An 11,818-nucleotide genomic window follows, 5' to 3' on the forward strand; every position below is an offset into this window, starting at 1 on the left:
TTTACGTTTGCACAAGCATGAGCACATAGAGCTTTCAAATCAATGAAATAAAAGGAAGCTGTAATTGATACTGTTGTTCCAAAAAATTCTTGTGGTCTTACAACATGTAGCAGAATATAGAAGTGTAGGCTTGGTACAAGCATTGAGTTTACTACCTTATGTACCAACTAGATAATACTGTGTCTTAAATACAGTAGTCTTTATCTATATATAACTGAAACCAAAAAAAACACCTAGCACTTTCTTTAGCACTGTTGCATGATTTGGGGGATAGTTTTGGATGTACTTACAATAACATCTGCTTCTGAATTCTGATTTTCTTTTTATGAGTGTTTGTTAGGAAGAGGCTGAGAATTGTTCTTTCAAAGTTAGCAATGAGTGTGTTTCCTATGTAGAAGGAAAAGCAGTCTACATCTAACAAGTTAATCTTTGTATTACAAAATACAGTTTATGCTACAGGGAAAGAAATTTAGTTCTAAGATCTGCTTGTTGGTTAAACTTCTCATTCACGAAGATACACGCTGAGTGAGGAGGAGTGTTTATGCGAAGATAATCATATATTTTGACATGAAGGTGCCATAAAACTAAGCAAGCTCCCTGTTTTGTGTCTGTATTTTTGTGTGCTCGGGATGTAGAGTAATAGGCAGATATTTTTTTCTTCCAGATGTGTTTGGCGTTTCTCCTTTGGGAAGTCCTATGTCTCCTCATTCCCTATCATCTGATCCTTCGTCCTCCCGAGATTCATCTCCCAGCCATGATTCATCGATTGCTGCTGCAAGTCCTCATCAACCGATAGTAATTCACAGTTCAGGAAAAAAGTATGGCTTCACCATCCGAGCAATCAGGGTTTATGTGGGCGACAGTGATATCTACACTGTCCACCATATTGTTTGGGTAAGAGAATACATTTTCTTGCTTATATACAGCCACAGAAAATTGTAACAATGTATTTGCTTTTGATTTTTATACCTATGGTGTCCGCTTGCTGACGGTTACTGTGTAAATCATGATATTGTGCCATACAATATTCTTAGAGGGAAATTCGTGCCTGCACACAGGACCAGTGTTGGCTGTAGTGATGACGTAAGCCACCTTTGGCAAAAGTGGTACCAGCATATGATGTTGACTTTCTGCATGGGTCACTTTCAGTTTTGGCAGTTTGGCAATTGTGAATAGCCATATTAAGTTCAGAGTACTGTGGTTTAGAAAACCAAAGGCTTGGTGCAGCCCCTCTTTGATTGAGGGCAGGATATCCAAAACTAGGAGACTGTAAGCAGAAATTGTTGAAGTATACATGGAGTTGATTAAATTGTGTCAGTAAAGGGATTCATGAAAGTCAACAGTATTTTGCTAGACATAAGTGGGTTGATTTCAAGCACTGACTTTCTTTTGTGTAGAAATGTGCTAATCATTTGGAATTGTGAATATCTTTGAGGACTGGCTGTCTTAAAATGAATTATGTATTTTTCATCCTCTGTTCACCACTGATATGAACAAAGTGGGAGACAGGCTAAAGGCAAAGACAGCAGTTCTTGCATTTCATTGGTTATCAACCCCCTTAACTGTAAAATAAATCTGTATTTGTGTAAACATCTATGAATCAAGATTGATAAATTACTTTATACAGTTTATGTATTATACATATATAAATAGTGTGTATATAAACTAAAATATTTCAACTACCTTAAAATAATTTTGAAAAATTTATTACAAATATGTCAAAAGCATTAAAGTTCTGTACAGTGCTTTGTTTTACATATGTATTGTAGATTTTGAGGTAGTAATGCTACTGATGTGGTAGTATATTACTTATTTTTCATTACTGTTGTTTACTTCTCAGAGTTATTAATCCTTCAAGAATATTGAATCTGGAGAACGGGGCACACTTGATAATGGAATAAATAAAAAAATCGGATTTCTTGCCACTGGTGTAGCATTACTTCCGTGAATGGAGGGGAAAAAGTAGTACACTGCAGTAAAAGTGAAACCTTGGCTTATTTTCAAAATACTGTAGGTTTGTTGGGGGTTTTTTTAGCTCTGTAAGCACTGTCAGCTTCAGTAGTGGGTGCATGACTTAAAATTGTTCGAAAGCTCATTTTAAAATACAATATTTTTAGTCACACTCACAAAATTCAATTTGTTTTGATCCTTCTTCAACTTTTTGCTGCACAGTTCCCTCCAATGGGCAGCCTGGTGAATTTGAACCAAATGAAAACAAATATGATTAGGGTACTGCATGTGACCACTGCCTTAATTACATCAGTATTTCTCAGTGTTGGATGGCACAAAACTTCAATCAATTCTGAAATTTTACCATGGGGAGTGAGCCACTCCTTTATCATGCATGAAAACTGCCCTGCTATACAGAGCTTACTTAGTACCAGTGGCAACAAGCAGTGTTTCAGTGAGCTTTGAAACCATTCAGGCCCTGTGTAAGTGTAAAGTTTGAGTAAGTAGCTGATGATGAAATAGTTGGCCTGATTTTTCTTCTTATCTTCCTTTATATAACTTAGTATCTGTAAGTTTTTCTTCATTACCCACTGGTTTTATAGAAAGAGTTCATTAAACAAAGCTTAATCTTGGAATTATGAAGTTCAACAGGAGTCCATTTTGTGTATATTCTCTTCATCTCTGATTTCCAGAATGTGGAAGAAGGAGGTGCGGCTTACCATGCGGGTTTAAAACCTGGAGACCTGATTACTCATATCAACGGAGAGCCAGTGCATGGTCTTGTTCATACAGAAGTCATTGAGTTGTTGTTAAAGGTAACTCATGGACAACTGGGATACCAAAGTGCTTGCTGTTTTCACCAAGGATTGAGGGGTTATGTTTGTCTCCTTCAGAGATTAGTTACCTCATTTTGTGGTTGTTGAAGTATAAGCTCTAAGCTACTGTTGCACAGATCTGGAGAAAGGTCAGTGACTTAATATATCCTGCTGTGATCTTAGTTTCTCTGCCATAAAGCTGCTGAGCTGTCTCAGCTGCTGAGAATAGCTGAAGTACATTCGAGGCACTCACACAAAGAAATGACCGTGTCTTTCAAAAAATTTGACATTTTCAAGCACTTTCTTGAATTCCTCCATCTTCAACAGGTAATTCACGCTTTTGATTAAGATGCTACTTAACCTTTTCTCCTTTTAAAACGAAATCAGTAAAGAAAAGTGGAAACAAATAATATGAAATATTTTCTTGCCTACTATGCAAGAACTCGCCTTTCATAATCTTATGGCCCAGAAAGTTTTTTGTTTCATATATAGCCAGGCATGTCCCACAGACCTTCTTTGCTTAATGAAGTTCTGATCCTGCAGTTGGACTTTTATGAATAATCTGTCAAATTTTTCTCTTGTGGAGTTTTTCGGGGTCTATCCTACTAGAAAATTATAGTTTTTCCTTAAAAACAAACAAAAAATCCAAATATTTTTAATGAACAGTTGTGTCTTAGCTTTTCGCTGTAGCTCATCATATTGCAGTTTTTATGTAATCTTTTTAGCAGACTAACATAGGTCAGAATTATTTTAGACAGCTGTATATTTACTTCCTAACTTATTAACAATTTATGGGATTACACGCAGACCTTTGCCTGTCAAAGGAAACATTCAGTTATAAAAGATGATTGGAAAGCAATGGAAGTCATGGGGAAATAAAAAGAGCTGAAGAAAGATGCAAACTACATTTTCCTTGAGTCTTTATTTTCATTCTCTGAAACCAGGAGGAACTTCCAAGTTTTCCAATTTTGCAAGAAATGTATAAGAGAAAATTCCGTAATTTTAGGCAGCTGGATGTGCTGTTGTTTTCTGTGTCAGATACAGGAAAAAAAAAGAAACATGACAACCCTGCACACTACTTACAAGAGTTAACTCAAAATGAGAGATTGTTGTTTATCCAAATGTGTTGTATCATACATTAATTGGGGCTGTCAGAATTCCTTTGGAAAGAAGTTCACTGTAGTGGTATACAGTGCTGGGCAGGAGGTACAGATTTTTGAAATATAATACAGGTATTTCCAGCTGGTTTTATTCAGTGAGTCATCTGTTCATGCAAACAATCCCAAAAAGCTTAACTTTTTTTTTTTTTAACAAGATGAACGGATTGTTTAGGATTGATAACGAAGATGAAATTTTCTCCATTTCATCATTCTAGAAGTCAGTATCCTGAGATATAAATGGCCCATGAATGGACCACTGTGGTCTTGATCAATTGTGGTCTTGATCAGTTCTTGGTCTCCTCCTGTCTAACTGCAATTATTGGAGGAATTTCTCCTTGAGCCAGAGCTGGAATGGAGGAAGTTTAGGAAATTAGGCAGAATTTGAGACTTTTACAGCATCGTTTATCTGACATAAATTAGCCTAGCCATGTCTGCATAAGGCTCTCTGCACTGCCAGCTCTTACTCTGATGCTGGAGTTCTGTCTTGTTGCATTCATGTTTGTGTAGATTCAATTTAAGGCAAAGTCATCTGGTAGTACTCATGCCTAAAGGTTCCTCCTCTATTTTGGCAGAGTGGTAACAAAGTCTTGGTAACGACAACCCCTTTTGAAAACACTTCCATCAAGACAGGACCTGCCAGGCGAAACAGCTACAGGAGCCGAATGGTCAGGCGCAGTAAGAAAACCAAGAAGAAAGAGAGTTTAGAGAGGTGATTAATGCTCTTGTTTCATGGCAAATATGTTTGTGTGTGTATATGTAACAATTTATTTAATGTATGAAGTTAATACAGTTCTCTCGTCTTCTACATCTTTTAGCTTCTGTGAGTTCCTATGATTGTAACATGTTCTTCCAATCCTGTTTTGCCTAAACTAAACTTGTTAAAATATCTGCTAAAATTTTGCATGGCACAAACATAGATACGGGGAAGAAAGTGATTAACTGAGGTAGCACCTTAATTTGGTTTATCTTTTTTGTAAAGATAATTGCTTAATTAAACTTTCTAGTGGTAAGTTTATGGGCATTTTTAGTTTGATGGTAAGTTTACGTGCATTTCGCAAATGCATCGCTAGTACTTTATAGATATTCCTTCAGTTTTGTGGGCTCTTAAATTAAGATTAAGCTCTTAATCAAGATTTATACTCATAAGGAGCTAACCATTCTGAAATATAGCAAGTAAATTTTAGTACAAAGAGATTTAGTTACAATATCTATCCCACCTACTAGCAAATCAGGATATTTTCTAAACTTCACGCTCAGCAGTGTGGCTTGCTTTCATGTAAACATAGATTTAATATTTGCTTTTCTGAGGGTAATGGGAGAGGGAAACAATGTGAGCTTGCAAGAGTTTTGCCTGTAGTAATAGTATCTTCTGTGCATTTTAACTTCCGATTAATACTGTGCTTTCCTCATGCTAGGAGAAGATCTCTCTTCAAAAAGCTGGCCAAGCAAACCTCTCCTCTTCTTCACACCAGCAGAAGTTTCTCCTGCCTGAACCGATCACTTTCATCAGGGGAGAGCTTGCCTGGGTCTCCAACCCACAGCTTATCTCCTAGATCACCTACCCCAAGCTACCGCTCTACTCCTGATTTTCCATCGGGTGAGTGAGAAAGAGTGGAGGAGGGCAGAGGAAGAGGACTTGAAGCATATTCTACTTCTTGTGATTTTCCTGATGCAAAATCAAAGGAGTTCTCATGAGATAGAAGCACCTAAGAGAGAACTGTCTGCTAGGTTTGTCCCAGACTTTAAATCCAAGTCCAATGGTTATAAGTTAAGTAAGTAATAAACAGTCCAAGTTTGGAGTAAAAGGTAGAATCTTGCCTAGCAGAGGCTGATTGATAAAAGAATGAAACTGAGGAAAAAGTTCCTACATAATGGAACTAGCATGAGCACTTATGAATGCAGATTTACTGCTTAAAAGATTGGCTAGGTGCTGAAATATGCATCTTTCTGGCTCCTTTTTCCTGTATTACTTCTGTCATGATTTTGGTGTGTACGAAAAGTGACTGCTGTTGTACAGTCCCTTGGCAAAGGTAAATTATTTGGAAAGCCTTGATCGTTGCTTTGAAATGACAGAAAGTTTTAACTATTCTCTATTTAAATAGAAGGAAGCGATAGCTTAAAGGGGATGAAGGAACAGAGGGGCAAGGCTTGAAATAGCAATGTAATTGGAATGATGAGGGGTTTATAGCCCAGTCACTGAAAACTTAACCAGATTTTGGAATATTGTGGCAGCAGACAGCACGTAGGCCTTTTGGACTAGTAAAAGTTTTGTGTCTCACTGAGCATTTGGACAAGGTTCAAAAAATCTTGTTAATCTTAGGTTGGTTTGTTTGTTCTTTTTGTAGGTACTAACTCTTCCCAGAGTAGCTCCCCTAGTTCAAGTGCTCCCAATTCTCCAGCTGGTTCAGGACACATAAGACCCAGCACTCTTCATGGCTTGGGTCCAAAGCTTGGTGGGCAAAGATACAGATCGGGAAGACGCAAGTCGGCTGGCAGCATTCCTCTCTCTCCTCTTGCACGGACACCTTCTCCAACACCCCAGCCAACATCCCCTCAGCGATCTCCATCACCATTGCTAGGACATTCGATTGGAAATACAAAAATAGCTCAATCTTTTCCTAGCAAAATGCACTCCCCTCCAACTATTGTAAGGCATATTGTTAGGCCAAAGAGTGCAGAGCCACCCAGATCTCCACTGTTAAAGAGAGTTCAATCTGAAGAGAAACTTGCACCCTCTTATGGCAGTGATAAGAAACACTTATGTTCACGAAAACACAGTCTGGAAGTGACCCAGGAAGAAGTGAATAGGGAATTGTCCCAAAGGGAAGCAACTCTTCAGAGTTTGGAGGAGAATGTATGTGACATGCCATCACTCACACGAGTCAGGCCTGCAGAGCAGGGCTGCTTGAAACGACCCATCTCCCGAAAATTAGGTAGGCAAGAATCCATCGATGAACTAGACAGAGAGAAGCTGAAGGTCAAAATAGTTATGAAAAAGCAAGATTTTACGGAAAAAGCAAATACCCCTGTACATGAACCTAGCAGTGAACCAGAAAATCCCAATACCTTAAGAACAGAAGAAAGAGACAAAAAAGCATTCCAGAAGGTACTAGAAAGATCAAATCAGTTTGAAACAAAAATTGTTGCTTTGGAGACCCAGTCAGCTGGTGGCATACTCAAAGACACGCTTCAAAAGAATGCAAACTTGAGATCAAATGATAGTGTTGCTTTAGATGCACAGATGTTGTGTCTTGGGCCTCCACCTAATGAACTCGGTCATATTTCTTACGACTTCAAAAGAATTTCCCCTCCGTGTACACTGCAAGATGTGCTACCTCAGTCCTCTGACAGGATCCTAAATGGAAAGGGAGAAAACGCAGATAAGAATGTACCAACAAAAGAATTTGTCAAATTTGAAAGATTAGATGGTAAACTTGCAAATATTGATTATCTTAGAAAGAAAATGTCCATCGAAGAAAAGGATGACAGTGTCTGTCCAGTGTTAAAACCCAAATTGACATCAAATGTTCATGAATGCCTTCAGCTTAATACAGGCAGATCCATAAACATACAGCAGGACTCCACTGCAGCTGCCGATGGTAGAGCATTTATCAGCAGTGCACATGCTGCTCAGATGAACTCGACTTCTTTTGTTCCTCTCAAGACCTTGAATGGCCGAGTGGACATGAGTGTGGAAAAATCAGCCCTTATTTCCACTGAGGCTCCCATCAGAAAAAGTCCATCAGAATATAAACTTGATGGGAGGTCTGTTTCCTGTTTGAAGCCAATAGAAGGCACACTAGACATTGCCTTACTTTCTGGGCCACAGACTGCAAAGACTGAACTGCCTTTGTGTGTGCTGCCAGAAGGACAGAGCACCAGCAGTGACGGGAGGTCTTCTAAACCCCCAGCACCACAAGGAAGTGGTGGGAAGGCAGAACTGACCTGTCAGAAAGAGCAGTTGTTAAGCTATTCAAAATCTGGTAAAGTCAACGTATCAGAGCGTCAGGTTCTGCAAACAAGCAAGAGTTCTCCAAATCCACCAGTCATCCCTGTGGCTGCAGAAGTAGTAACAGAGAAAAAGGTTTCTAGTCCAGCTACTAAAGGCAGTGTTTCTGTTACTGAAGCTGTTCAAAAGAAAGACACTTCCCCTTCAAAACAGAGGGACAATTCAATGGAGGCAAAGTCTTACGTTGTTCAAAGTCAGAGTGTTAAAACTACCCAGACATACTCCAAACTTTCTGCTGTCCAAAGCACTCCTGAAAAAGCTGTAGGAAAAGAGAAGCAGATACAAAAGGAATTGCCTGCCAAACAGCCAGTAGCCCAGAGAGGTTGTGAGCCTATCCCTGCAAAGGTGGAGGTGATCAGGGAGTCATCTCTGAAGGTATCTGTCTCAGATGTTCTGGTAACGAGCTACTCCAAAAGCAGTGAAAAAAATTGTGCTGATTTTGCAATTCCACCTCAGATGCAAGGAAAAATTCAGGCAGCTGGGCCTAAGGCACAACCTAAGGATGGCAGAGAATCACTGAAGCAGGTAGGCAAAGATGACAGCAATGTTGCTAGTACTTCTGTGGAAAGGGATGTAACCAAGCAGAAAGTTCTCAGTGAGCCTAAGAAAGTTCTTGCAGAGTCAAAGAGTGAAGCTCTTCCATCCAAATGGCCCATGCAACCCTCGATAGATTGTGATGCTAAAAATGAGAAGTCTGCACTGGTTTCCTCTGTGCAGAAGGACAATGCCAAAGATTTAGGAAAGAAAGATCAGAAGCAGCTCACTGACATAAGGCTTCAAACTACTGAGAGAGAGCAGTCCAGCCAGCTTCCTCGGCAGCAACTTAACACTTCAGGCTCCCTTGCTCCGAGAGACACTGTAAGCAGAAACTGTGCTGTGGATACTCATGTAGGTGTTCAAGAACATGTGAAACCTGCTGCCACCTGTGTGGAAAGCAGCAGTAATAAGCACAGGCCAGTCTCTGATACGAGTTCCTCTAAGTCTAAGTACTTGGATAAACAGACATCGGCACAAAAACCATGCACTCCAACTGTAAAGGAAAAAGAAACTGTTATTCAGGTGTCTACCAGCTCCCGGAAAGATGGGAAACATGCCAGTAAAAATGTGCTGGAACCCCTTACTTCTGTTTCAGTCTCTTTGAGAAAAATGAGCAACGAACACGTGCAGGCTGAAAGGCCTGTGAGTTTGGAGCGTGGCTCAGTAGCCACCCTCCAAATGAGCGTCGTCACTCCTGACACCAAACCCAAACCCTCTGCTGTTGGCCCGGTACTAGCTGGCCCAGAGAGTTCTAAGCAGATGCAGAAACAAGAACCACCAGGCTCGGGGGAATCTGCTGATCAAAAGCAGCTTCACCGCAGTGAAATACAAACCATGTCTCCAGAGTTTTCCACTGTGAAAGACTGTCTCCTGCTGAGCAAACAGGCAGACAGAGGTCCTAGTAACCAGATCATCTCTGCGGACAAAAGACCTGAAGGAAAAACATGCACTGACGCACTTTACGTTCAGCTCGATGGTGGGAAAGTGGAGCCCACCCTTTGCCTCGCACATTGCGACGCCAGAGGGAGAGGAGCAGAAAAAGCAACTGCAAGTAGCAAAAGCTCTCAAGATTCAAAAGGGAAAGGACAAGTTAATCAAAAACAGCCAGAGGATGCAAGCAAGCAGATTGCAATAAAACATTTGTCAGCTGCCAGCGGGCAGAGTTCTGGTCGTGTGGCTGCAACACCGGGAAAGCCGGTAACTTGTTCAGCCAGTTTCTCTGAATGTAGACAAGAAGTATCTGTTTTGTCTTCAGCGAAGAGTGATGCATCTTCAGCAAAGGTTAAAGCAGGCTCGCCTGAGCTTCCCACAACCTGCAAGGACCTAAATAAGAAAAGCACCTCTTCCACAGGGAGCAGTAAGGCAGAAATGACTAAAAGTGTTTCACTGATGGCCTTGCACAGCGCTGCTGTTGTCGTAGAAGCCCACCACCCTGCTTCAAACCTCGAGGGGAAACCTGGAAATCAAGAAAAGTCTTTTTTTCTTAACACTGTGGATGTAAAGGGAAAAGATGCTGTTCAGGCTCAGCAGCTTGCTTCAAGAAAACAGAATGTAGGAAAAGATTTACCCAAGTCAGCAACCACACCTGACCGCCCGAACGCACTTTCTAATGACAAAGACTCAGCTCGGCAGCGGCGAGGAAAGGAGGCTTCACGGAGCAGTCCTCACAAGAAATCCTGTTGACTGTAAGACCTGGCAGGTGTGAATTCGAGACTAAGTGAAACAATGTCAATATATTTTACTGTCTTTAAACCAGCACTGTGTCATGTCTTTGTGCGGCAAAGTTTTCATGTCACTGAAGAAAGACGACTGGGGATATGTAAAAAGATTACTTTCTTTCAAAATGCCTTCCCAATTGTAACCGGTAAAACTGTTACCATATAGTATTTGTACAAAAATACCTTTACAGCTGAAAGCTGTTGAAGAAAAGATTTCCTCTGTAAATACCTAGTGATGTGTTTGGGGTTTGAATGTAGCATACATACTTTGCTGCTGATTGCATTGTTTACTCTCTTCTTTTTTAAGATAGTTGCTTTGCCATTTATTTGCCATACTCAAATATGAAACTGAATTACTAAAACTCAGACCTGACATCTACAAGCGCAAGCATTGGTCTGACTGGAAAACAAAAACAGACCACATTTTTACTTACTAAAAATGCGAGCTAGAGGCTAAAAAAATACTAGTACAGAATAAATACGGTGACTCGTTGTGAGTTTTTACATGTATTTTTAATAATCCGATTTTGATAGTACTGTACCTGGCTGAGTGCTTCACTAGATTTAACACAAAACCTAACTGCATCTCCCTGCTGCACAAAGCCTGTCTCTTAGAGTAGGTGTCCTTGAAGCAATGGGGGGACCACCGGGTTATCAGGGTGTCCCAGCAGGAGCTGTGTTCTCTGGTGAAACGGTGGTTCTCATCTTTGTCTGTCGGGAGTGTGTTCTGTGACTGTCAGCTGAGACTCCGAAGCACACGCTGTGTGCTTATTTTCTGCTGCAGTCCTCCCGAGTTCTCTGAGCTTTTTTAAATTCAGGCCCTTACCGCGTGAGGCACACGTATAAAAGCACATGACTTGCAGTACTAGTATGTTCATCCCTGGTTTTTAATACATTTAGAGAATAGATACTATCATAGCATATAGGTCTGCATAATTAGCTTCATACAGTTGTAGCTCTTTTCTATTTTATGACAAGTAAGGTAAAAAAGATAAAAAGCAGTTTCAGTATCATATCTTCAGGACATCTGATAACATTTTAATACATGGCTGGGGTCTTATGTTGTAGACTTACCTTGCTGTTTTTAGCAAGTAATTCTGGGTTTTGCATTCATTTCTAGATGCATTGAGTAGCTCCATACATTTCATAACATAACCTTTTTATTTGTATGCAAAAAAAAAAATACTGTAATTATAAAAGAAGCATTTTGTAACAAAGGAACCTGTTGGAGCTATTTGGTGCTAGAACGTGACTGTCTTTTTACTTTTGCTAAGCCTTATTTAAATTTTGTATACTGTTGAACATGTAGACTTTGATCATTTTAGTGTGGAGGTGTTTAGTTTGTTTTGAAGGATGAAAGGTAAAATTTGAAACATGTACAGAAGCACTACAAAACACGCTTGCAGACGCGTGGTTTTTAATGATGGGGATCAATAGAATGGTGATTTTGCTTATTTCTGTTATATGTACCCACAGTAGAGCTAGGCCCCTACCCATTTTGTGAGGGCTTGCAGATTGTCTTTCTGTCTCAAAAGCTAGAAAATTGTTCATTAAAGCACAGTATAATCTTGACTTCAAGGTTTATTTGACAGCTGACAGTGTGCAAAATTAATTTCTTTCTGAAAACTT

At 40.0% G+C, this 11,818-nt stretch overlaps 1 protein-coding gene across 3 annotated transcripts in view; it reads left to right on the forward strand.

Annotated features, from left to right (window-relative positions):
* MAST4 (microtubule associated serine/threonine kinase family member 4) overlaps positions 1-10,154 on the forward strand; it is a 297,039-nt gene extending 286,885 nt beyond the window's left edge. For all 3 annotated transcript variants that reach the window (XM_086629716.1, XM_086629714.1, XM_086629715.1), the window contains 5 exons: positions 665-894; positions 2,643-2,765; positions 4,498-4,634; positions 5,341-5,522; positions 6,271-10,154. In XM_086629716.1, coding sequence (XP_086485842.1) covers positions 665-894; positions 2,643-2,765; positions 4,498-4,634; positions 5,341-5,522; positions 6,271-10,154 — 4,556 coding nt within the window. The remainder of the gene's footprint in view (positions 1-664; positions 895-2,642; positions 2,766-4,497; positions 4,635-5,340; positions 5,523-6,270) is intronic.
* Positions 10,155-11,818: the final 1,664 nt, after the last annotated feature.

Source organism: Tauraco erythrolophus, chromosome Z (assembly GCF_009769465.1).
Source record: "Tauraco erythrolophus isolate bTauEry1 chromosome Z, bTauEry1.pri, whole genome shotgun sequence".
NCBI lineage: Eukaryota > Metazoa > Chordata > Aves > Musophagiformes > Musophagidae > Tauraco > Tauraco erythrolophus.